The 27,316-nt window shown below is 41.9% G+C and overlaps 1 protein-coding gene across 2 annotated transcripts in view; it reads right to left on the reverse strand.

Moving 5' to 3' along the window:
* Window positions 1–27,316, reverse strand: part of prkcaa (protein kinase C, alpha, a) — a 156,563-nt gene that overhangs the window by 27,811 nt on the left and 101,436 nt on the right. Inside the window, exons 6-14 of one of the 2 annotated variants that reach the window (XM_061064569.1) lie at window positions 23,453–23,609; window positions 22,817–22,951; window positions 22,358–22,451; window positions 14,922–14,951; window positions 12,439–12,582; window positions 12,182–12,355; window positions 10,469–10,560; window positions 10,162–10,224; window positions 9,164–9,302 (exon numbers count right to left, since the gene is read on the reverse strand). In XM_061064569.1, coding sequence (XP_060920552.1) covers window positions 9,164–9,302; window positions 10,162–10,224; window positions 10,469–10,560; window positions 12,182–12,355; window positions 12,439–12,582; window positions 14,922–14,951; window positions 22,358–22,451; window positions 22,817–22,951; window positions 23,453–23,609 — 1,028 coding nt within the window. The remainder of the gene's footprint in view (window positions 1–9,163; window positions 9,303–10,161; window positions 10,225–10,468; window positions 10,561–12,181; window positions 12,356–12,438; window positions 12,583–14,921; window positions 14,952–22,357; window positions 22,452–22,816; window positions 22,952–23,452; window positions 23,610–27,316) is intronic. The other variant, XM_061064576.1, reaches the window with a different exon arrangement.

The following is a 27,316-nucleotide window of genomic DNA, read 5'->3' on the forward strand; positions in this document are numbered from 1 at the left end:
GTGGGACTGAGGCAGCGCAAACACATGAATCACAATTAAGGTTAGAAATTAATGCATTCATTGTTACAAAATCACGTGCCATTTGGTCCCTTTCCACACACTGTGATTGAGTTGCCATAGCGTGGTCCAGCTTCTGCAGCGATAGAAAAGTCTCCCAGACCGCTCAGTTGATGAGTCAAAACTGAAATGCACTTCGTGTCAAACTGATTTAAAATGTCAACAAAGTACTTCAGGTTTGAGCTCCCACCTACCAGCTCAACATACAGGTGTAGCTTATCAGACTGATGTCATCTGAGAGCCGAGTCACCAAAGCCGGTGTTCTATTAAATACTGCTACGGGCTATTCATCTATATATGCTTACTCTAAAATCTTAGTATCAGAACATGCTCCCTGTTTCCTTTCAGTGTAAATGAGTTGTAGTGTTTAAAAGTTTAAAATTATTCTGTACTGGGAGCATTTTTTTTATTTATTTTATTGCTCTCAGTCTCTCTGAACAATGCACATGGATTGAACAGTAAATGAATGTAAAGGTATTTAATTGTGGTAGCGTTATTTGATCGGGGATACAGATCAAGTCTGATATCGTTTCATGCTGAGGTAGCACTTTTCTACAAGGCAGCACATCTCAACAGAGCACCGGCAGGGTATTACTTTAGAGTTTGAGAATCACCACTGACCTGTGGATGAAACTAAATCGTAGAAGTTCACCACAGCGCTCGATAAATGGGTGGCAACTGACTGCAGGCCTGTCAATAATATGGAAGATTCTGTGTCAAAGGGACGTCCCTCAGGTCAGCATGTTGGGACCAGTGTGTGTGTTTTACCATCTTTGTTTAATGTAGGATTTCAGCCTCTCAACACTTCTTCTTTGTCTTATTTTATGCTTCATACTGTTCCAAACATTTTCAAAGGCGGGGCCAGTTTACCACCTGGATTTTTTAAATACAGAGCCATTCTGTTGTAGCACGTGCAGAACGTTTTTTGACATCGTCATGTTGAAATAAACAAGACCTTCCCTGAAACAGAAGATGTCTATTTGGCTGCACAAGTTGCTCCAAAACCCGTTTGTGGTTCAGCATTAACAGAGCCTCCACAAATGTGCAGGTTACCCATGCTATAGTGCATCTGTTCTGCACTATAAGACTGAATCAATCTTAACCATATCCCATCATTACCGAGCAGAACTGGAGGCCCGACTCAACGCCAGCGATCTGGAAGGCCAGAACACACGAGTGGAGCAACTAGAGACGGAGCGTGAAGGTAACACAACAAACGAGTCAATTATTCACACCAAGTAAAGTAGTTTTCTCTCTTAGCTCTTCTGATTACATTCATGATTTAAATGGCACTGAATGGAGAATCATGCAGAATTCATTGTTTTCACAATCAGAGCTGAAGAAGACTTGGAGTTACTGAAACCAAAATGGAAGCACTGGAGAAAACCAATCAAGGTTAAGATGAACATTTCAAGTACAGCTTCCATTTTTATGAAAAATTCAAATAAGTGAATCATTATTTTATATCTTGGTTTTCTTTGTGCGTGCTGTTTTCAAACCCAGATGTAGACACTCGGCTGACTGCGGCTGAAAGTCTGAACCAGGAGATGAACGCAAAGCTGGGAGAAACACAAGCTGAGATGGAGGTGCTTAGAACAGCTGATCAAGGCGAGCCAAAGATGACTATTGAATTGTAAAATCAATCAACATCCATACTAGTTTAGTATTTTACAAGTAGAGGAAGTTTTTCTAAATTATCCGTCAAAAGAAAGTGCATTTAATACGTTTTCATGACAGAGTTTGAAGCCAAACTGGAGACAAATCAAAGTGTACAAGAAGAGCTGAAGGCTAAGGTTGACCAGACAGCTGAGGCCGTGGAGGAGGTGAAGACAGCAATGACTGAAGGTAACACATTTGTGATTTGGAAAACACAAATACTGGTACTGTGCCTTTAAGAAAAATGGATGTTTGATTTCTTCGAAAGATAAAGTGGCCTTTTCAGCCGCTCTGGAAGAAAACATCGGGCCATTTAACACCGTGACCACTCTCGTCTACAAAAAAGTCATCACCAACATCGGACACAGTTATGACCCCACAACAGGTAACACTTTTCAATCTCTGATCTTCTGTGTTTTCCACATGTTGGCTTCTTGGCACTTTTTATGTTGAGATTCCCCTGCAGCGCCGCACTGACGCTCCGCCATTACGTCTCCTTTTTTCTTTCTATATTGAACCCCTCAAAGGTTTAATACTGGTGCCCCGATCTATGATTTTACAATGAGTTAGACGGAACACATACACTGCTCTATTCATAATGAATCACTTTAGTTTCAAACCTTTATCACATTAACCATGTAAAGCATCTTTCCCATGTGTTGCCATAAACATGTATGTCTCAGCTCTATCTTAATGACTACAGATCATTCTGGAAGACATTGTGTCATTTATCCCTCAAAAATACTGATTTGTTCAAAAAGCAGTAACCATGAGTTTCATCATTGCTTTTGCTGATCATAACAACTGTGCAGATCTTATCAACATAAAGCCAATCTACTGCTCTACTAACTTAAAGGTCACATATTATTCTCCTTTTCTTCAACCAGTTTAAATAATTCTCAGAGCTCCTCAAAACATGTCTGTGAAGTTTCTTGTTCTAAATCCACTCTGATCCTTTACTTGATCATGCCTATAAACCCCTCTATTTCAGCCCTGCTCAGAACAGGCTGTTTCTGTGTCTGTACCTTTAAATGTAAATGAGCTGTGTCTGACCACGCCCCCCTCTCTGGAAGGGCTTGGGTGTCTCGGGCTTTCTAGCTTCATGTCCTATTGCTGTGGGAGTGTCACCCACCTGTGGGAGGGGTTACTGCCCTTTGTGATGTCATGAAGGGAAAATCTCCAAACGGCCTGTTTGAGCACACATTTTCTGAAAAGTGGAGCAGGGAAAAGACTTTGCTCATCATTGGGGGGTTTGCAGACAGACTAGATAAACATATTAATGTTAAAGTGCAGGAATAAAATCCGGATAAATTCGGGTGAAAATTAGATTTTTCTCACATGCAGCTAACACCGTCAGCAGTACAGTGCAAGTGTGAAAGAGGCTTAAGCTAGAGGTTGCATTAACATCAAACCGAGAGTGACAACACAGTGTTGATATGTTTAACACATGCATGAGAAAACGTATTTAAGAGCCCTGATCCTGAGCCCTCTGCATGAAAGAGAACGTTGCCTGGAGGAGGTGAGAAGTGCTCAGCCGTAATCCTCGGCTCTTCGGTAAGGAGGCAGGAAGATGCCCACATCTCTTATCTGTCTTGGATTTTTTAAATTAGCCTCAGGGTCAAAGACATCATGGTAAGGGAAACTTCTAAGTGAAATCTCCAAGCTTGCCTGATCAAATCCCAGTTTCCTGAGGGAATCACGCCGACCTTCATCCTGACCCGACAGCTGCCAACGAAGTGAGCGATGCACTCGGAAAAGGTGTTTCACACAAGACTACAGGTTAACCATTTCATGATGTTTGAGGACATCCTTAAAAAATACAAAGCTTTCTTGTAAACATAATTACTAACTTGATGTAACTCCAGACTGAACTGAAACAGACTGAATGTACAACTCGGTACAACAACAACTAGGAGCAGTTCAAGTTGTCTAATAGTCGAGTCAAACTGTCATGAGTTGACCTTTATCAGTTTTGGTTATTCCTTGTTTTTGTTAGTTTTGACGTCCTGTTTTATTTTGTAGTTTCTGTTTCCTGTTGATATTCCTGGGTTTATTGTTTAGTGTTCCCTGTTTTATTTTGTAGTTCTTGCCCCTGTGAATCATGGCCACTTTTTCACTTATTTCAGAAAAAGAGGGGGTCCCAACCACTAGGGGGCGTCGCCAGGGGGCACAATGGGAGTGTGGAAACTTGGCAAGAAGAGGGGGAAGTATTGAACAAAAATGTGTTTAGAATCCAATCCACACATGCAGTTACATTTCCTGCTGTATTCTAACATCATGTTTTCTGTGAGCTGTCACTACTTGAGCTAAAGAACAAAAGAGAGAGACTTAAAAGTCAGAGGAGGGGGAGGAGGTAGATTCAGTGTCAGTGAGGTTGCGAGAGAAGAATAAAACAAAGGAAAAGAAAAAAGCAGAAAGGTCAACTACAGTTTGGAAAAAGGCGACTGTTTGGATCAGTTTCAGGCCGTTCTGCACAGCACAGCGCTAATGTGACGCTGCTGTGACTGGTTGACCTTGCCCCCCCCCCCCCCCCCCCCCCCCGCCCCGACGTCTCTCTGCAGCAACACCAGTGGACATTTACAGTTTGAGGCACGGTGACCTTCGTGTTGAATCGTCCAGCGTGTTGAATCTAAATCTGGAGCTCTCAACTTATTTATAATGCAGATGTGTGCATGTTTGGTGTGTTGTTTTGCAGGAGGCTGATAAACACACAAAGTGCTCTCTCCTTCTGCATGGCTGCAAAGGATGTGAGCGTACAAACACAACTTGTGCCTGACTCCCTGCACTGCTTGTGTGTTATTTTTCACTTTATTGTATGAAGGCCTCAGGACGTAAAAGCTCTGCTGATTCACTGGAGAGCGCACGTGTTTGTGTGTGTGTGTGTGTTTGTGTGTACATTCATCTTTATATCATTGTGATGATATTTTCTCTAAATATCTTTGTTGAGACACAGCATGTTTTAAGTCACTGTGAGCGTCTGTGTGTGTGTGTGTGTGTGTGTGTGTGTGTGTGTGTGTGTGTTTGTGCGTGTGGCTTGGACACGCTGCGTTTGTGTGTGTCTGTATGTGTGTGTTTATCTGCCGGAGCTTGTGTGTGTATGTGCATGGGCAATGCTGCAGACAATTCGCTTCGTTAGGCCAAATGCTACGTGACAGTTGTGGAACAGTCTGCAAGCTATTTAAGGCTCTCCTCGCTACACACACACACACACACACACACACACACACACACACACACACACACACACACACACACACACACACACACACACACACACACACACACACACACACGCACACACGCACACACGCACATGCCACGCACACACACACACACACACACACGTACCAACCTTTGCTCCTACAAACCTTGTCCTCCAAACAAAAACAAAAAAAAGCAACATTCTGTTCTTATGCCTTTTGCAGTCTAAAATAACTTTTAGCTGTAATCTTGTTTCATAGAACAGTAAATTAAATTTACCTGCCGTCAAGGACAAGGACATTTAGTTTTTTCACTAAGAAATGACTGTAATCATGTTGTTCAAGCGGCTGGGAGAGATAGAGAGACCACCACCCTTGTGTCATGTTCTGTTTAGTTTGTCATGAATTTCAGTATTTTCTAGTTCATGGCCAATTTGAAAACTTTCCTGTTGGCTCGAGGTCAATTCTTCAGAGAATATCGTGCAGCGTTCTCACATCAGCTCTCTCGGACATGCAGCAGAAAAAATACTAGGGGGTCTGACGGGAGAAACTCCGGGTGAAGCCCGAGTGAAATATTTGGTGATTTGCGTCCACACATGCAGCTCCTCGGGGAAATATCAGGAGTCTTCCAGGAGTTTTCTGCTAGTGTGAAAGTCTTATTAATGAGATCTTTGATCTAAACTTCTGTCTGTCTTCCATCAGTCCACCATGTGAATGACGACATCTCCCTTAAGTGGTTTGTGTATCCTGGGGGAAACATTCATTTGACAGGCTGCTGGGGGTAAGTCAAGTACTCAGTTGATGGGCCTTCCTACAAACATGAAGCATGTGTACTGCATGTGTACAGTACTAATGCACATGTATGTGCACACACTAAGAAAGGTACCACCTCCGCTTCATTTTCAGCCGATAGAAACCCTGAAGACGCTCTCTGGTTCGTTCTCTCTGCATTTCTCTCTCATTTGCAGTTCTTCATTCTCACTTCCTTCTTTCTCCACCTTCTTCTTCCTCTCGCTGACTTTTTCTCACGTCTCAAACTCCAGCTGGAGTGAGTTTGTAGCACTACTAATAGCTCTCATCTGGAAAAGAAAATGCTGGTTCTTAGTGTTGAGTAATCAGTGAAGGGTTTAAAATTGGAGCTGCTAAAGCATGCGGTTTCGGATGATGACGCCTGAAGCAAAACAACTGAGACTAATTATCTGACAATGACAAATACACTGTTCAGAGTTATCAGCCTGTTAAGATCCTACATTTATTTGGCTATGAAAGCAAAACATACTGAATCACTGCTAGGGATGTGCATGTGTAGTCAACTAAACGGTCAAACTTCATCAACCTCGCTACTCACCAGAATTACTGATCGGTATTAGTTAATATTTTTACATGTTGTCCATTGGTGCCCATCAAATGTTGTTCTCAAACTGCCATGCAGCCACCCTCCACTAGCTGGGGCTGTCATCATAGACTGGCGTTAGCTCTAATTAATGGTCCTGTTCTGCTGCTCTACTACCCAGATGTAAATAAGCACAGTGAACATATAGCATCCTGTAGGAGCGGTGCGGTTTGGCAGAATTTGATCTAGAAAATGGAGATTAAAATGTATTTATGCTGTTTCTACTTAAATTGACAATGCATAACCACATTCAGCACAGTCAAGTGGATGTGAACCTGCAAGGAGGTCTGAAGGTTGGCGGTGCTAGCACGTTAGCTAACGTTAGCCACATTTCTGCAAACCAAATTATATCGTCTACCTGACAATTTTGAATCAGTTCTGCTCAGTTTTGACCGTTTTCTGATTCTTTTTCTTACCGTTTGATGAGTCACTTAGTAATAAATACACGCCCAGCAATACTCTGAGACATTCATTCATGTCTAAATATGTACTCTTATCATCTTGACATATCACCCCTGTTTCAGGCCGCAGAGGAGGGAACGAAATGAAAGAGGACACCCATGCCTCAGCGCAGTGGGGGCCAAGTAGGGCGTAGCGGGAAATGGCCCGTGTCAGACACATTAATATCCTCAAATGTTCTCCTGGAAAGGGGCATCATTACGCCGCTCTGTCACCTTTGAATTCCTGCTCTCCTCAGCGATAGTGCTCACTCGTCCCCTCGTTCTCTGTCCTTCACCGTTAACACCTCGTGATGTCTGAGCGTCTCTCTCTGTTCTCCCCCTCCTCTCTGTGCTAAAGTCACTGAGCTAAATAGGTCAAAGTAAACACGGCTTAAAAACTGTGTGCTAGCGCATGGATGTTTTCATGTGTTTGTGTTTGAATATGTGCATGTATGTGCTACTTTATATTTCCCCAGGAGTGCTGACAAACAATTTATTTCAACACATTTCTTATCATCATTCTCTGTGTAATCAATGGCTTTTTCAAAATGTTAAAAATGCATTTACTTTTTTTCCTTCTTCAAAGTGACTTTCTGTGACTGTGATGACATTTCTTAAATTGACAAAACTCTATCAAAGTACTTGCTCATGAAATCTCTCTCGACTTCAGAGAGAGTCATGTTTATGCAACTTCAGGACGTAAACATCATTTGAACACTTCCTGATGTAGGACGCAGGATGATTCAATGTAGTCCAAAGTCATGTCCTGCACTTCTTCAACTGCTTCAGACAGCTGATGATGTGCATTCACGTACTTAAATCAGATGAAATAACTGGAGACATATGATTCAAAGTGAGCTATGAAAAGTTAATTGTATGGAGCATGTGTCCAACCCCTGAGCTCAAATTAAGATAGTGAAGAAGTTTAAAGTTGATCGTTCTGTCACACACAATTCATGGAGTACTGCACGATTCTCCCTGAAAATGTCACGTCTGTGAGCCGGTTTTGAAGGTCAGCCTCCGCTTTGAGTTTGTTGTTGTGTGTGTGTGTGTGTGTGTGTGTGTGTGTGTGCAAAATCTGTGTGTTACCATATCCACTGAAAGCCATGTGTGCATACTGATAACTAACCATGTATGAAGAGCTGTGTGCAGGTGATACTGCCATGCATTTGACTCTGTGATTGAGCAGAAAGTGTGTGACATTAACTGTGTGCACTGGCTCCCCCCCCCCCCCCGCTGTGTCATCCCAGGCGTGTGCATTAGTGTCAGTCTGACTCTGAGCAGTCTCAGCATGCTCACCTTGCGCTCATGGGGTGGAATTGACCTAACAGTCAGTCATTCAGGCTTTAGAGACGATCAATAACCCATCTCCGCATTTAAATGGGACTCACTAACTGATAATAGCTGCGGAGAAAGGAGAGCAAACACAGTACTTGAAGTATAACTCAGCTTCATTTGACCATTCTGGGTGAAGTCAGAGACGCTGATTATTACGTTAGGAGTCACAAAATGTCACTGAGTTATGGACACTTCACCTGCTTTCCAGATGTTATGACTCAAGAGGAGGGCTTTTGTTCAGGTTTTGTTACATAAAGTCAGGTTATTGTTCCTTTTCATTACGTAAAGTTACACCACATTCGACTGAACTTAAACTCTGGCAGGAGCTCATTCTCAGAGTGGACGATGTGAGACGGGTTGGATAATACTGTTGAACCTATCATGACAATAAAGAATCCAGAAACAAGGGGTCTGATGCATGACCGTTAGGGTTAAAATCTTTCACTTTCATGGCATGTCTGAAGCGTTTAAATTTCGCAGGTGTAAAAAAGTCAAAAGTTGAAAGAAATAAACAGTCCAAGTAAACAAGCGTTCCTTTTTCTGCAACATGAGGGGGAATCACAACAGTTGATGAAAACCAAACCTTTGGTGGTATAAACTTAAGTAAGCAGAAAAGGCACGCAGCTGCTGGTCAGAAGCTGTTTCAGCTGCATGCATGCTAGCTAAATATCTTCATTTCTGTCCAGGCATGATTACACGACCATGATCCCATAAGAGACAAGAGAGGAGTGGTTTTGACTTGAATTAGAGTCCTACTGCTGAAACATGAAAGAAACATTTTTGATAAAAAGTGCTCAAAATGTAAATCTCATGCGTGCCCACAGAGACCACAGCCGGTCTCTTTGGGGTTAAATTCCGCTCGCCGACCCTCTTGGCGTCTCTCTGAATTGTATTCTCACGTCATCGGAGAGAGCTTGCACGCGTGTGTGTTTGTGTCTATCCTGAGGCAGTGACCTTAATCTGAAGCACAAGGGTGACACAGGCGGACGGACACCAGACAGCTACAGAGACGACCTCGTGCATCAACTCATGAATGCACACAAACATTAACACAAACACTCCTCCGTGTTCGTCCTTACCTCCGGTGCGATGTAGTCTGGAGTACCGCAGAAGGTGCGTGTGGACACTCCCTCCACCATGTTCTCTTTGCACATGCCGAAGTCAGCGATCTTTATGTGTCCCTCTGAGTCCAGCATCACGTTGTCCAACTTTAGATCCCTGAAGGAGCACAGAAACATTCAAATATCACTAAGGATGTGGCTTAAATGTAGCTTCAGCAGGCCAGCCGCCTTCACTCTCTGTAATGCTCACTTTATTAATTAAAAAAAATATGTATCCCAATTTAAAGGGTACATTATGACAAATCCACTTGTACAGTGTTTCTGAACATATATTTGGGTAACCTGAGTGTCTACAGACCCACAAAATGTGAAATAAACCCATCCAGTCCTTTGTTTGTGGTCTGCATAAGTCTTACAACACACAGAAAAATGCTCCGTTTCTAATGTGCTCTCCTTGTGAGCAAACTCACAGTGGGATTCTGGTAAAAAAACAAAATCCCCTCCCCTCCCCTGGTATCTCCACCCATGGGTTACGCCCCCAGACTTGAACAAAACTGTTGCGCATGTCTGCCATTTTTATTTTCGCTAATGAAGGAGTGATGTCTACTGGGAAAACTCAGCGGGGGCTCATTGCATTTAAAGAGACACACACACCAAAACGGAGCGTTCTGAAAGAGCTGGTTTATACAGGGTCACAAACCTCCTCTGGTGCTTGATTCATGTTATATTCTGACCAAAGCACAGATGTTTCATTTAGACCACAGGGGACTGTTTGAAAAAATAAAAAGGGTAATATGTCCTCTTTAAAGTATTTAGGTGATTTGAAGACAGAGCTAAAGAAACTCTACACCACGTGTCTGAGCTTTAACTAGAGGCTGACTCTTTACTGGATCACCTGCAGAAAAGCATCTTTTTTATTATTTAACAACATTTTTAACGGTGGGTATTTAAAACGCAGAAACAAAATGTAGAGAACAAGCGTGCAATACACATTGGATATGTTAGTCCATAGTCACCTGTATATGATGCCTTTGAGGTGCAGGAAGAAGAGACCAACAGCGATCTCTGCTGCATAGAACCTGCAACAACAACCACACAACACAAGAAGACAAAAATCAGATAAATCAAACATTTTTTTTTACACAATTGCCATTTCATCCTTGATGCTAATGCTTGACATACGTGCAGCAGAAGTAATAAAGCTAGACTTTTTTTTAACATAATTACAATAGGACGTTTGATTTATCTTAATTTAAAAATGAAAGTCTGTCTCTCTTCTGCAGTTGAAAATAAATCGATTTAGCTGCTGATATAATGGCTTACACTGCCTGAGGCTCCTTGAACTTGCCCACTTGTTGGATATGATACATGAGGTCTCCTCCGTTCACATACTCCATGACAAAATAGAGACGGTCCTGTTGTGGGAGAAACAGACATAATAGAGGAGAGGGGGTTAAGGATGGAGGGGGCACAGGTCGGGGAAAGAAGAGAAAAATTGAATTACACAGCACAACGGATTTCTGCCCCCTGACGGGCCTTGAAACATAAAGATTCACTTCAGTTTTGCCTCTCCTAACCTCGCCGCCTGAGGCCTTTCAGCGCTCCTGCTACACTTTCCATGACAAGGTGACCTAAAGCGCCGACAACAAAGTGCTTCATGGAAAAATGAAAACACTCAACACAGACATCTGTCAGGATGGATTCTCTTTGGCTAACAGCGCTGGTTCCTTACAGCACATGACAAGTCTGGCCCGACGCAAGGCCAGCTGTATTTGACAATCCCTTAATGGCAAAACAAAAGAAGAAGAAAAGACACATGGGGACAGAGTACTGGAGGCTGAGCTGACCTCAGACCAGGTTCACAGCAGATCTGAAACAAGTCATCAAAATGTATGATGACTTTTTGATACCACGTGTTTCAACACGGTACAATCTCAATATTTTAATGACGGACAGTATGATAAAGTTAAGAAGCTTTAAAAAAAGACTACAGATAGAAATAAAGAGAGAGAGAGAGAGAGAGAGAGAGAGACATCTGTGGTGGTCCATTCAAATTCACAGGTCTGTCATTCTCAGATTCTGATGTCTCTCAAGTTCTTTTGACATCTTATAAAGAAGCAAAAGTTACGTTGACATCTCTTAAAAGGAACATATTCTGAAAAAATCCACTTCTACAGTGTTTTTGAACATATATTTGGGTAACCTGAGTGTCTACTGACCCACAAAATGTGAAATAAACACATCCAGTCCTTTGTTTGTGGTCTGCATAAGTCTTACAACACAGAGAAAAATGCTCCGTTTCTAATGTGCTCTCCTTGTGATGTCACAGTGGGATTCTGGTAAAAAAAAAATCCTCCCCTCCCCTGGTATCTCCACCCATGGGCTACACCCCCAGACTAGAGCAAAACTTTTGCGCAGGTCCACCATTTTTATTCTCGCTTCAGGGGTGTGATGTCTCATTGCATTTAAAGAGACACACACACCAAAACGGAGCGTTCTGAGAGAGCTGGTTCATACAGGGTCACAAACCTCCTCTGGCGCTTGATTCATGTTATATTTTGACCAAAGCACAGCACAGATATTTCATTTAGATCACAGGGGACTGTTTGAAAAGGTGGAGAAGGGGCATAATATGTCCTCTTAACATAAAGACAGAGAGCAGAGGAGGTAGCACTGTCTACATTGCACAAATACACTGGCGACTTCAGTACTGAATTGTTTGTGCATTTTGTTTGATCGCATGTTTGATTAAAAAAACGCAATCATGAGTGCATGTTTCTTGGCTCGTACAGTACGTGCCCTCAGGTTGTGTTGTCTGGCCCTCTCATGACTCAGAGTAAATAAATAAATGCAACACACACACACAAGACTTTCTAATTCGGGTTTGTTTGTTCTCTTTTCTCCTTTTTTTAACAGCACTTGTCATGCACGTCCTTGTCTGCTCTCTAAAAAACATTTAGACTGGTGAATTTATCAAACCTGACCCTGCGTGAGGTGACCTGGTGTGTTTTCAAGGAGATTTTTAATTTAGCCTACCACAGTCTGGAAGCACGAGTGCAGAAATGTGAGGAAAGGCGGCTTGTCCTGCTGGGCCAGGACCCTCTTCTCCACCATGGTGCACTCCACGTCATCGTCCTGGATCACCACGTCCTTCTTCAGGATCTTTATGGCGTACAGCTCCTCAGTGGTCTTCATCTCAGCCAGCATCACCTACAGGGAGGCAGAAACAGGGGGGAGAGTAAGGTAGGAGAAGATCATTTATGTCAACCTTTACGCAGAGAAAATCCACTGACCTTGCCGAAGCTTCCTTTCCCCAGCACGGCCAGGAAGATGAAGTCGCTGAGCCTGACCTGGTCCAGGTTGTTGGAAGGTAGCAGACTGGAGTGTCCATTGTCCGTCTCAGTGATCGCCTTCTTACCCGGGCCGAGCTTGGCTTTCTGCACTCAGGGCACAAACGGTCTTATGTGAGAGCAATAACGACTAACAAACATAAATATAAGCTGCACTGTGTAGCTCATATTAGGTAACTATTTCCTTAAAGCTGACCTTTCGTTTGAGTACATGATATGACTAGAAATAAATGATTAGCTATGTTTATTTAAGATGCCTTTGCGTACGCATGAACATTTCATCATCTGAAGAATCATCGTCATCCTCTGCTCACACACTCACTCTGCTCATTTTCACCCTCACAGCCCAGATTCACTGATTGAGAAGCAGACTTTAAAATCAATGAGGTGAAATGAGACTTTTGGTGCCTTTGTGGAAAAAATGAACACAAATATGTCTCCATGAAAACAGTCAATTTAATCAAATGTACTTATTTGCAAGACTGGAAAACAATGCAGCAGGGGGCTGCCTGCAGATTTTGAAGACGGGAAAGCTAAATTATTTGAGAACAAAACCATCACTGAAAGCTACGGAAGCCCTAAGTGGACCATAAATATTAATCAACACAGTTTTTCCAGAGTCAATTCTGGTTGTTTTCTCAAGATCTTTTTTTTTTTTTGTCATTATCTTGAGATATCCAAATTATCTAAAGATCTTCTCAAAAAAGACCAGAGGGATCCTGCAGCAATAGCACTACTTAACAAAGCTAGCGCAAGAGGATGCACTTTAACCACGTCAGGATATTTTAAACTTTTGAATGTGTGTCTGTGAAAGGACTTTACCTGGACCTGATGTAATGTAACCTTGAGTTTGTACTGTCATGTGTTGTATGTATCTTTGCAGTACTGGATATCCTGTCTGAAGAACAAGTGTACCTTTCTGGTTACCCATAGAGAAACCTTGAACCTTGAAATGACTTGTTATCACAGGAGAAGAGTGAAATACAAAGTATGGATGTGTCTCGTCTTAGGGCTTCCATAGAAATCACAGTGCACATTATAATGTGTAGTAAAGAAAAAGTTAAATAGTGTATGTATTTCATTATTTCACTTGTTGACATCACTTAAACCTTAAAACTGCACTGGTGCTTTCACACTTGCACAAAACTCCTGAAAACTTCCTGAAGTTTTCGGGGTGAGGTGCATGTGTGAACGCAAACGGACTAATTTTTCACTCTTTCTTTACACAGAGTATTGCCTAACGGTATCCAGGTGGATTTTCTGATTGAAGTTGGGATGAGCTGATGTGAGAAGATGATGGCATTTAAATCCTAAGACCGGCACCCGACTAGACTGTTTGGAACGTATGATTAAACAGCTTTATTATGTTTCCTTTCCACCAGTTTGTTCTTCTCTGCTCTTTTGTTGATATTGTGATTGTGTCTAACTGCATGTAGCATTGGCACAAAAGGTTGTCATAGCGACCTTGTTGCTTCATCCACAACTTCCATTTCATTCTTTTTACATCATGTCTCACCTCCTGAGACATCCCAACTCTCCTGTCCAACAGGTAAAGAACCTGCTGTGAGGCGCATGTGTGAACAAACAGCTCAGAAAGATTTTTTTTCCCTGACTAACGCAAAGTTGTGAGAGAAATGCAGACAACAATGCCACACTGTGGCTTTGAGCTGCATTCATACAAGTCCTGACAAGTCTCTGTTTTACTCAATAATCCCTCCGTCATGCCAGAGTCATGCTTAATCTCGCAGCATGTCACGATGCTGCAACAAGCTTTCAAATTACAGTGCATTAAACTGAAAATTACACAACGTCATCGCTAAACAACAAACAAGTTTTTCTTTGAGTCTCTGCACGAGGATGCAACCGAGACTGCCATGTCCAGAATTCACACAACACAACTCCAAACTCATGCTGAACGTCAACATCACATCTGAAATCTACACCCACATGCTACACCACGTTAGCATTTAGCATGAACTAAAACTATAACAAATTGGTATCAAGTTTATTTTAAATAAATATGCTGACTGCTTTTTGGCCAGAAGAGCCGATAACAAATCTAGCCAATTAATGTCAAATTATTATGAAACATGAAATGTTGGAGGGAAAAGGGGATGTCAGATTCGTTCCGGATAAGCTGTCCATAAAGCTCATGCCCAAACAGGACAAAAAAAAGTTATCCAACAACGAGCTGAAACTGTCGACACTGTCACCTTTGCAGCAAATTCAGACTATTTCACACAGGAATCAAAGCTCATTAAAAAGAGACGACCAGTGCTGTAGTTTGGTTAATGGCATCGACCTTTAGAGAAACAGGAAGCAGAGCAGACGCAGCAGATCACAGCACACCTGTAAGCTTTAGCCAGTGAGAGAAGCCTGGCCGAGCTGAGCGAACAGCAACCTTACTTCCTTCCTTTAGGACGCACCTGATCAGAGTCTTCCACAAGCGCTTGGTCCTGAAACCACAGGGAGAAGGAGCCAAAGGGCCGACTCACTAAATGCACTTGACTTATGAGAAAAGGCCACAAAAGCTGACTGAGCGCGGACATTTATACACACACCGAGTAGAGGTCGATTAAAGGATTTCATCTCTAACACAGAGACACACACAGATAATATGAGTGTAATCATGGTTGTACACTCATTACTGTGCTTAAGACTTTGGATGCTTCATCGTGGACATGATCAAGAGAAAACCACTCTGGTAAAAATGTCAAGAGAAGTAAAACACAAAAAAACACAAATGAGAGCAGGAATGATCACAGTCTGAGGCCAGTGTGGGAACCAAATCTCTGAGTATGAATAAGAAGCAAGGTGACAATTTGTGTGGGTGGAAAAGAAAAAACCTGTTACCTCCAAAAAGCACAACGATGAAGGCCACCTGATTTACACACCCACACACTCACAAACACACACTAAGGCAGGAGGACTGTGGCTCATTGTTCCTGCAAAAAGTTGGGCAATGCATCTCAATTCACTGCTGACATCTAGTGGCCGCAAATGTTTCTTCTTTTCACTGCACAGACTGAAATCCAAACAAATGTTTTTGTCTCATTTCTAATCAGAAACATGTTGTTACACTTCCATTAAGTCACACTCACCTGTCCAGATACTCGTCTCTTTTCAAGATATAAAAAAGACAAAAAATAAGTTGTGCATTGTTTGAAATGAGAAGTAATATCTGCAAAGGCAGCAATAAATATTTACTGAACTGTCCAGAAATAAGAGAAGACGTACATGTCATCTCAAAACACTTAACATGTAAAATTTACCTTCTGCATATTCAGATATTTTTACTCATTGCAAGAAATGTGTGCCTCATGTTTAGGCTTATAATATATTAAAATAAGATGTTTATCTGGACTCGTCAGGTGAGTGAGTCTTATATTTAGTGTAACAACATATTTAAACTAGAAATGAGACTGTCTTCTAATCTGTTTTGGTCGTCTTGTTTCCAGGCAGAAGTAGAACAAGCCTAAACAAGCGTCGAGATCAGATAGAATAGACAAAAAAGAGGCTGTATACACACACAGGATACACCTGCAGTGAGACCAATGTTAACACACACACAGACACACACATGATGTCGACACACAGAGATTTACAGACGACACACACACACACAGAATACATCGAGACAAAACATGCAGACTAATGTGAAGCTGCGAAATGTGAACAACGCAGAGCCAAGATTTACTAACAAACTCCTGAGAGTAAAGAAGAATTAATCACCCTTTCCCAAGTTCTCTATGGTGAGTTTAAAGAATGACCTCGTTCCCTCAAAAGTTGGGATGTTGTGTAAAATGTAAATAAAACCAGAATGATCATTTTTGAAAAATTCAAACCCCATATCTAAATAACACAGCACAAATGTAAAGTAGAAAGTGAGACATGTCTTTCAATGATGCCAGCAACCCATTTCAAAAAAGTTGGGACAGGGTCATGTTGGGAACGCCATTGCTTCATAATTCTCCAAACATTTTCGATTGGTGACGAGTCAGGACTCCAGGACAGCCAGTTTATCACCTGGACTCTGTCACTTTAGCGCCATTCTGTCGTAACATGTAGAAGAATGCTGTTTGGTATCATCATGTTGAATTAACCTGTTGGCCTTCTCTGAAACAGAAACTATCTGTTTTGCAGCATATGGTTCAGCATTAATGGAGCCTTCACAAACGTGCAGGTTACCCTCGCCATGTGCACTAATGCTCCTCCACACCATCCCGGATGCTGACTTCTGAACTGAGCGCTGATAATAGGCCGGATGGTCTCTCTCCTCTTTAGTGCGGAGAACAGGGTGTCAAGGATTTCCAAACAGAAAGCCAAATTTTGATTCGTCAGACCTCAGGACAGTTTTCAAACTTCACCTCAGTCCTTTTGAAATAAACCTGGACCTAGAGAAGGTGGCTGTGTTTCTGGATCTGGTTCCTCTCAGCTTGGTAGAATTTTAGCTGTTCAGAGTCATGTCTGTTTTTAATGCAGGGCCGTCTGAGGGCCTGAAGATCACGCCCACTTTTTCTCTGAATCCTTAAATGATATGATGTTCTGTAGACGATGACATCCACAGATTATTTACAGATTCTCTCCTCTCCTCTCCTCTCCTCCCCTCTCCTCCCCTCTCATCTCCTCCCCTCTCCTATCCTCTCCTCCCCTCTCCTCCCATCTCCTCTCCTCTCATCTCCTCCCCTCTCCTCTCCTCTCATCTCCTCCCCTCTCCTCTCCTCTCCTCTCCTCCCCTCTCCTCTCCTCTCATCTCCTCCCCTCTCCTATCCTCTCCTCCCCTCTCCTCTCCTCCCCTCTCCTCTCATCTCCTCCCCTCCCCTCTCCTCTCCTCCCCTCTCCTCTCCTCCCCTCTCCTCTCCTCTCCTCTCATCTCCTCTCCTCTCCTCCCCTCTCATCTCCTCCCCTCTCCTATCCTCTCCTCCTAACTTCGTTCCTTCAGGTGCTTTCCAATCTTTGGTTGCCACTGTTCCAACTTTTTTTTTAAACTGATGGCATCTAATTAAAAGTTTCCAAAAACAAGGAAATTACTCAGTTTCAACATTTGATATGTTGTCTTTGTGCTGTTTTTCAATCACATATAGAGTTTCAATGTTTTGCAAATCATCCCATTCTGTTTGTATTTACATTTGACACAACTCTTCAACTTTATAGGGCGAAGGATTGTTCTACAGAGTAAGTCAATGAAGCAAACCTTCATTATTGTTAAAATTCAAAACGAGCAGCAAATACATGTACACACCGATTTTTATTATGATTTATTAAAACACTCAACCCTCAGCCAGGACAACCTGTTAGTAAATGAAATGTGTTTGCATCAGCTTGGAAAGACAATGGATCAGACACGAGGAGGGGTGAAGGAAGATGTTATCACAACAAGGAGAGAGAGAGGAAATAAGAGGAGAGGAGAGGAGAGGAGAGAAAACAAGAGAGGAGAGGACAGGAGACAAGATGAGAGGAAAGGAGAGGAAACAAGAGGAGAGGAGAGGAGACAAGAGGAGAGGAAACTAGAGGAGAGGAGAGGAGAGGAGCTACCTTTAGACTAAAGTTTATTTGGCAGTCCTGAGAGCAGGGGGGAGGGAGAAGAAGGGGAGAGAGAAACGTTTGCATTAAATATGAAAACGGGACACAGGATGAAGAAGCTTCTGTACAGTATAAGTCTCACCAATCACACAGGAGGGAGCAGGAGGCTAGGGGGAAGAAAAGGGAGAGAACCACAGAGGGGTTTATGAAGAAAAGAGGATATCAAACTCAGGCCATAGAGTTATAGTTAAGAATTGAATTTGTAGTTTTATATGTAATGTAGAGAGCTGTGAAGTCGTCCATGTTTTCACGACGCACAACCAGTTTGCCGCTTGCTAACTTGTTAGCATCGCCACCTGTCATAGCTGAGTCGTGCATACTTCCATCAATAAATCAATTCTCCCTGGGCGCTATAAGAACAAGGACGAGGAAAGTTGTCCAGTTAAACGACCTAATCAAGCTTTAGCTGTAGCACGACTTTAATATGCATGTAAACGTTCTAATTGACTTGTTATTGACACATGGCACACAACATCCTGTGTTCGTTGACCCATCCTTTGCTCTGACCTAACAACATATGTACGTACCCGTTCTATTAATAGACACGGTCAAGTTTACACTGGAGTTAGTAGTTTGCCTGGTGTGTCGTGCGTCTGAATGAGGCACCATGGACTGGGAATAAATGGCGATATTAAACAAGGTGCAAATGAGAATTGGCTGACTTTATATATGGACTGTATGTCTTAGAAAACTAACCAGTGATAGGATATCGACCTATCTCTATCCTTCCCTTTTTAAAACTGAACATTCAGTTATAACTAATTGGCATTTCTGTGTAATAATAGGGACAGCATGTCTCCATACGTTTTTAAAATGTATAAAATGAAGCCAAAATACCCCCGTGGCAGGCGCTTACATATTGCACTGGTGACAAAATTTGAACATGGGCAGAAGCTGGTAGAACAGCAGAATTGAAGCCACGCCCCTTTGTTAGGGTAAGCAAACACTAAACTAACTGCATACCTACAGAGTGGGTACAGTCCACAGGAGAACAGATTCATGTGACTTTCTGATATCCACCTTTCCAGAAAGTTCAATAACTGTGTTGTTAGTTTTAATTTCGTTTACGCTTCCTCCTCTACTCTGATAATTCAGTTGGGAAGCCGCAAGGAGTCGCATTTTTCAACAGAGCTGTCAATCGTGACGTCATTCCCGCCCTTTTTAAAACAATTAAAAACCAGACTACTCAGAAGAATGAACATCTGGACATAAACATGATACCAACTATCATGACAGACTTCAGGTTGAATTATTTGACATGTATTTTAGCTTTATAGTTTGACCCTTTTCCCATCTGTTTACACAGAGGAGGCAGATTATGACCTATACTTCAGCCAGTCAGCAGGGGGAGCTCTTAATGTTTTGGCTTCTCTCCCAGGCTGCTGTTACTATGTCAATCTTAATATACATTTTTTTTTCTTTTTAAGATTTATTTTGGGCATTTTCTGCCTTTATTGGAGAGATATGACAGTGGATAGAGTTGGAAATCAGGGAGAGAGAGAGTGGGGAACAACATGTGGGAAAGGAGCCACAGGTGGGATCCACAGCCTCCACACCAACCACCACGTCACCAGCACCCCTTAATATACAATTCATGATTCAAACTAAGGAGAGCCCAGACTTCCTCGTAAAATAAATGTTGGAAAATAACCGTTAAATAAAACTAACTAATGAGGGGTGGAGATGGGCTAACGGTTAGGTCACGTCCCATGTATGGAGGTCATAGTCCTCTAAGTGGGTTCAAGTCCGACCCGTGGCTCCTCACATGTCATTCCCAACTCTCTCTCCCTGGTTTCCTTCTTCAGCAAAAAGCCCCCTCCCCCCCAAAGAAACCAACAACAACTGATTAGACGATTAAAGGACTCGTTTCTGTGTGTAGCAGGAAATCATGTTTAAAATATTTTTTCCTGTGGGAAACCTTGGCTCCTACTGAGATGCCGACAATCAGAGGAGCACAGACAGAGCTGCTCAGCTGTCAGGAGGGAAAAGTAAAGGAAGAAGCAGGTCACCTCCTCTCATCAGTGATCTCTGCTGGAAGCAGTCAAGTTCAATGTGTGAGTGTGAATGTTTGAAGGTGTGTGTTTTGGTGGCATTTAAGAAGTGACAGTTTATTATTTGAGGACTTAAGAAAGTGAAATAGTTTTGATGAAAGTCGTTTTCACTCAATGATGAGCATCATTACACTTCATTACTATTACCATAGTTTAAATTATGTTGGATCCTCATTAGGCAGTATCTAAACCTCTGTTAAATGTTGAGAAAGTACAATAAGACCTGCACAGCGTACCGTGAAGGCAGAGCTTTGGGTTTGTCAAATTAATAAATATAAACATAACGCATCATGACATTTGTCTTGCTCATAGCAGTTTCCAAAATGTAAAGCATAATAGTGATTAATAAAAAAGTTATGCAAGGTTACTCCTAAATTTTTTTAACTTTAACTTTTTGAGCTATGGCTGGGGGAGCCAATGTGTGAACGCAGCGGGTAAGAGTCTGAAAAATTCACCGCAACCAGTTCTTCAAGCACAAAATGTCTCCCTCAACAGCTTGTTACCCTGCTGAGGTTTAGCTTGAACTCCCAGAGCATTAAAGCTCCTGTGAGGAGTGTTTACTTTAAGATGATTTTGGCACCCCATATATATATCTATATATATATATGATATCTCTTGTGTCCTTGCTAATCCTCTCCAGTATATGTGTAGGCATTTTTTTCTGACAAAGGAAAATCTCATTGTAATTTCTCTTACGTCTCATTCATTGAGCATATCTGCTGTGTCGGCTGTTTTTACACCGTGCTGTTAATGGTGCCTTCTGACGCCTACCACAAAACAACTGTTTCAGCCTTTAAAAAATACAGTAAGGAGTACTTTATCTTGTTGCTGATGGTCATGTTTGCTTTTGTAGCTGATAAAGAGTAATCACTATGATTATCAGTCTGTTTCATAACCAGTTAAAAACTCCTCACAGTAGCTTTAAGGGGCGGATAAGACTGTTGTTTCTGTGGATGACAACTACTAACAAATAGTTCTCTCTCCCTCTCTCTCTCGCTCCTTTGTCATGTTTATAAAAACATCAAAACGTCATATTCTTTTCTTTATTACAAATGTGGCAATTAAAAGTAAAATATAATGCTATCCTTATCATTTTTCTTGTTTTAAAATAAGATGCATCATGAATAGTATCTCAGTATAAGAAATCCAAGAAGTGGTTTTCAGAGAAAATGTAGACTAAAAGGAAGAAAGCTGTTGTTGACTGAGGGTGTTGTCACTTTAGGCACGATTGTTAAGTCGTCTGTGTTCACATTAGTATCATCGTTCGGTACCTGAGTACACTTGTGTATGTACACAGTCCGATCCAGCAGGTGGCAGTATGCAACTCGCAGACTGAGTCCATCCTGGTAACTGTGGATGTTTTTGTTATTTCTGAGACACCAACAACGACCCTCTTCCTGCTTCATCATCTACCGTGCAGTTTGAGCACGGTTGCGTTCAAATCTCCTGCGGACCGTACTCGAGTACACATGAATCATGCCCGAGACCACCTCTTCAAGTGGACTTGGACATGGTACCCAAGTGCAATACGAGTACGGTACCTTTGTGTTCACACTGATCAAATGAACCGGACTATGGGGACAAGCATAGTTGGATCTGGGCCCTCAAAATAGGGATATGTATGGAATGCATTGGGTGAAGTGCATTGATTCATAACAATGTTGAATCACTGGGATGTCAGAACAAAATGCCAACATTTTGCGACTACACAAGACAAGCTGTACATGTAGAAGTGAACTGTCAGAGTGCAAAGAGATCACAACCCCGAGGAGGGCTTTGAAAACTGCAGCGGTCACTCCATCATTTTTAGCAGCTGTGTGTAAGGAGAATAGTTTGTTTTTGAGCTGAGAATAGGTGGAACAGCTGTGGACACACTTACCCATTTATAGTTAATTAAGAGAGAACATCTGGATTGATTTTAGGTAGTTCAACAAAGTTAGGTTGATTTTAAAACTCCTGTAATCCTGGCAAGGCTTTAGTCAACTACAATGACTCAGCATTTCTTAAAAACTGCCTGATAGTTTTTATGCTTTCTACTAGAAAAGTTGCATTCATGGTGAATGGTGTAGATCAATATTACAAGCATTAACATGGAGTTAAAACAAAGTCAAACCAATGTAATATTTGTTATATGCTTGGATGTTGTAAACACTCCAGACGAGACATTAAGTCAGTTATTCAATTCAGGAAACGGATGAAAAAGGTGATTGTTTCAGCGCCATCCTCACCTCAAATTTCTGCCTTAGTTCCTCGTTGCCGTCGTCCTCCTCTGAGATGGGAACATTGTAGTACTCGCCCTCTTCCTGGCACAATAACTTATACCTGGAGGGGAGAGAAAGAGGAATTATTGAGATTTTTTCATCTACCTCTCCTTCTTCTACTCCATTATATTATCTTCATTTTTTATTAATCTTAAAAGACTGTTCATGGACATTGTTAACAATGCACCAACAGTCTTTTGTATGTTAATAGGCTGAGGTGCGCTGAACATAAAAATAAATTACCTGACAGAAACTGGAGCTATTGATGTTATAAAAAATTTAATAGTACCGAGAAGAAAGAGGAATCTGAACTCCTTGGTGGAGTAAAACATCTGTTATCATTTCAAACTGGAAACTTCAGCCTCGTTCATAGCACACTGGTTGATTTCAAACAAAGCATGAGGGCCAATAAAAAGTGAGCGTTACCAGCCGCAGACTGGAGCCTTCATGAGCTCTGATACTCCAAAGGACAGAGATCCCATAAAGTCATTCCTGGTGGTCCGGTCCCAGTCCCACACCTCCACCGACAGCCTGCGGTCCTTATCTGAGGGCTTCAGCTTGCTATACAACACAAACAGATGGTATACATCCTTTCTATATGTGAACGACTGAATCATAAAAACACTGAATGAAATTAACTTGAGACTTAAAGAAATAGTTATGTTTCAGTGTTAAAATGAATCCATACATAGATAAGACATGGATGGATGGATGGATAGATGGCTAGAGGGATATGAGGGTGGACAATTGAATGGATGGATGAATGGATGGAAAAATGGGTTGTATTGATGGATGATGGATATACAGGAGGGTGGATGCATGGATGGATAGAGGGATGATGGATGGATGGACGGACAATTGGATGGATGGATGGAGGGATATGTGGGTGGACAATTGGGTGGATGTGGATGGATGGATAGAGGGGTGGACAGACAGACAGACAGTCAGGCAGGCTGACTGACTGACTGACTGACTGACTGTAGATAAGTGACACAAGCAACCCGTCCGTACGAGTATGTAGTTGTTTGACTTGTTTCTGATAACAACAGGTAAAATACTCACAAATTAAAAGTCTCGTTCCATTTGGGGTTGAGGTTGGAGCGGATGGTTTTGGTCTTCTGCTTGGTCTCGTTTTTGGGGTCAGGTATGAGCTTGAGCTTCACATACGGATCAGACAGGCCATTGGGATCCATGGGGATCAGGTTTATTCCTTCAAGTACTGAGACAAAGAAAAGGGAAAAAATATTTTATTAGATGGCCTCTAAAGATACCTAACATACAATCAAAAATCAATACAACTATGGACAATTATAAATGACAAAATATATAGAGATACTCATCTTCTAACCAGCAGAGGGCGCTATCTGCTTTTGGATACATTCCCATTGATCGGTGACACAGGTTCACAACATGATAATCCAAAAGTATTTTTCCCCCTAAACTGTGAACCTAGTTCATTTCACACCTCGACAATATAGAGAGCTAATAACTACTGTACAGCTAACAGAGTGATTTACAAACAAACCTCTTTGAAACAGTAAAATAAATGATCTTCAGTCATAACTGAAAACCTAATTCATGTTCTCTGTAGTCTTCATAATACAAACCACTTGGTCAGGGGGAAAAAAAGCTTTCTTCTAAGCAACAGGTGAAGATCAATAGAATAAATTGCTGGTGTTCAGGATCAAACAGAGAGTCACAGCCTCTGAGGATTGTTATGGTGCTGATTCATGCAGTATATGGAGCAAATACAGGAAGTGTTATGATAGCAGTGATTCAAAATTGCAGGCTGTGTCTCGCTTAAGTAGGCGAAGGCTCTCGTCTTATCCTCCTGTATTTAGCTGCTCAGTAAACAAGGGCTCACCAGGGACATTAGCACTCCATTAGCCCTGAGCATTGGAGCATTGCCAGACCTGAGATACACTACAGCACACACATTCACACATATAAACACATCCTTGCGAACACTCAGACGTACACACAGTCACAAACACACATGCTGTGTTTATCCCGGTAGGTGCCGTGTGACTGCCTGCCTTGCTTGGCTAAACCTCGTCCCCAAGAGACCCCAGGCATCCCTCCATGTGGTCCTGTCAGTCACACGACAATGGACAGTACACACAGTAGCATAGATGCTGACTGACCTTTGACCTGGAGAGTAATGCACTAAGCCAGTATGCTTAACCCACTGTCTTAGCTGTATTGTTATACTGACATACAGTCTTGATGGGATCAGGAGGGATAAATAAAAAAAACAAATGAGGGATTGTCACCACTATGTTAACATAGTGCCTAATGCAAAGAGCAAAGAGCCAGTCATTTGGGGGTTATTTTCTGTTGACATCATGATTAAGCAGTACATGAACAACATGACTAGCGCAGAGGATTAGAGGGTAAAAAGAGCTTTGGAAAGTGGCGGCCATAACGGAACGGCTTTTTGATTTTCTATCTTTTCAAAATGGCGCATGTTTAAATCACCTGACAGCCACAAAAAACTGAGATATTGAGAAGTTTTAGGCACTTGTGACCCTTGCACAGTACACGAGCATTAAGTCGCTTAAACAGTCAAAACATCACCCTCGCTTATTGGTATCATAATTACTAGTCATTTAATAAATTATTAATATGGTGGCCCTTGCTGCTGGTCAAATGTTATGCTCAAACTGCAACGCAGCCCCCCAGGTGTTGCCATAAACTGTCTGTAGCTCCAACTAATGAGCCCTTTCCTCTGGCTCTACAACCTGGATGTAAACAAGCACAGTGACGGAAAGCATCTTGTAGGGGCAGTGCATCTGGCAGGATTTTGATCGCGATAATTGAGGTAAAATGTACATACAGTAAGCTGTGCCAGGTCAAACTGGTCAAATTGACAGGAGAAATGTGTAACCACATGTAGCATAGGAAGGACTAAAGGTAGGCGGTGCTAGCCCTGCTAACCTTAAAGCCTCACTAATAGAATTACATTGTTTTCTGAGTGTTTTTAATTTTGACTAGTGTGAGTCTTAAATATCCTTTTAACTGACAAGGAAACAAGTGGCTTGAACTTCCCTACATAAAACTGCTTAGTTTGGGAGTTAGCCACTACCTGGCTAAGATCTACTGTCACTAACTTTGTGTTTCAAGATTCAAATACAGAGGAGTAAATTCCTTGCTAACGTAATGTTACAAGGAAGTGGTTACATTCTAGCATTAGCTGTTGTCTTAGTGTGAGCTGATATTTGCAATTTATTGGCTAATTTTAGTATAGCTAGAAGTCTCTTTAAGTATTAGTATGGTTTCAGGAAGCAAACAAAACAAATTCTTTGCTATCATTATGTTTGCTTTAGAGTGGTCGTATGCTAACAACGGCTGATTTCTAAAGCTAGCTAGGAAGTTTTCAAAAATGCTATCATTCAGCCACTTACTTTAGTATAACTTAAGAACCTGCTTAAAGCTCAAACTCTGACAGTGTCGGGTAATGGGGAACTGACTCGGACTCGACTCTGACTCTAGCACTAAAACTCGGGACATCACTCAGATTCAAGGTTTGGTGAGACCACAACACTGAATATGAAATGAAACAAGTATGATGTGATTCTATGGTCTGATTTCTGTTAAATTGGACAAAATGTAATGTATTTAGCGCAGGGTGAGATAAAAGCTCACAGAAAACATACTTTATATTTGAACCCTTTGTTATTCTTTACAGCAGCGGTGAAATCTTTCATGTCTAAGTGGCGTCATTTGATTCTCTGTGGGGTGTCATCGATTTAATGCAATGCTTCTTTAATGAACTAGGACTGTTTCTTGCTTTCATTCTCAGCATCTGTGTTGGAGGATTTGAGCTTGAGGGAAGTTACCAAGGTGTGAAGTTTGATGCGTGTTGGAGTGAGCTGCTGAGGAGTGCACAAACACACTCTGTGAGAGAAAGGAGAGAGACGGAGACTTGTGAAGAGAGAGACCGACAGTTTACAGAAGAAGCTCGAGGTGTGGGAAGGTATCGAGCGATCCTGAGCTGGCAGCACTCTGCTTTCTCAGAAATCCAATGGAGAAGTGTAAAAAACCTGTCTGCAGGCACCGAAGAAGAACACTCTGTGTCAGAGAATGGAGGACTGGAACGGGAAATCGACTGTTTTAAGCGGATTTTTTAGACATTCAGATAAAATACAGAATACCAAATAATGCCTGATCTCCTTGAACCCCGTCTCTACCAGTTTCCTGCACTATGCCAAAGTTAAAATATAGCCTAGTTCAAACATGAATTCAAATTTAGGTTTGGCTACTATCATTTAAGTGTTGCACCAGCTGAGATAGTTCCAACGTATCTTGCACCGAGCTCCTAGTAGGTGTAAAATCATCTGTTGAATCGGTTGTCATGGTGATGGTTTTGAAAGGTGGAATAACTTGGAGGATGAGGAGGAGCAGAGGGTTTTACCGACTGCTTGGTGTCCTCAGCGTGTTCTTCGTAATAGATTACATCCCTCAGAATTGTATGTCGCCTTTTTAGTACTCCTGCTTTTGTTTTCCACAAGAGAATATTATTTTATCCACACAAGCCTCATGTCTGCAACAATATTTTTGGTTAATTTGGATTTTTTGCGCTCTACTAGTTAAGATGAACTTGAGGTCTCTGTGGTGGGTAAAGAATAACACAAAAACAACTACAACACTGAAACTAACCAGTCTCAGTGTTGGGTTTAGTCTGGAATCAAACTTAAAGGTCCAATCAGTAAGATGTGTAGTGATTGATATGATAAAGTGATCTTACTATATGATCAGACATTAAGGAAACATGCTATGTTGAAGTGCTGGCTTCTCTGACAACAATGCAGCAGCCAGTATGTCCTCCTTCTAACTTTAGATTCTGGTCCTGAATGATCTGGATTTGTTTGGACCAGAGAAGGTAGGCGGTTTTAAGGCACCCCCACATGGCTGTTTTGGATGCCC

Source organism: Labrus mixtus, chromosome 2 (genome assembly GCF_963584025.1).
Source record: "Labrus mixtus chromosome 2, fLabMix1.1, whole genome shotgun sequence".
In the NCBI taxonomy this organism is placed as follows: Eukaryota; Metazoa; Chordata; class Actinopteri; order Labriformes; family Labridae; genus Labrus; species Labrus mixtus.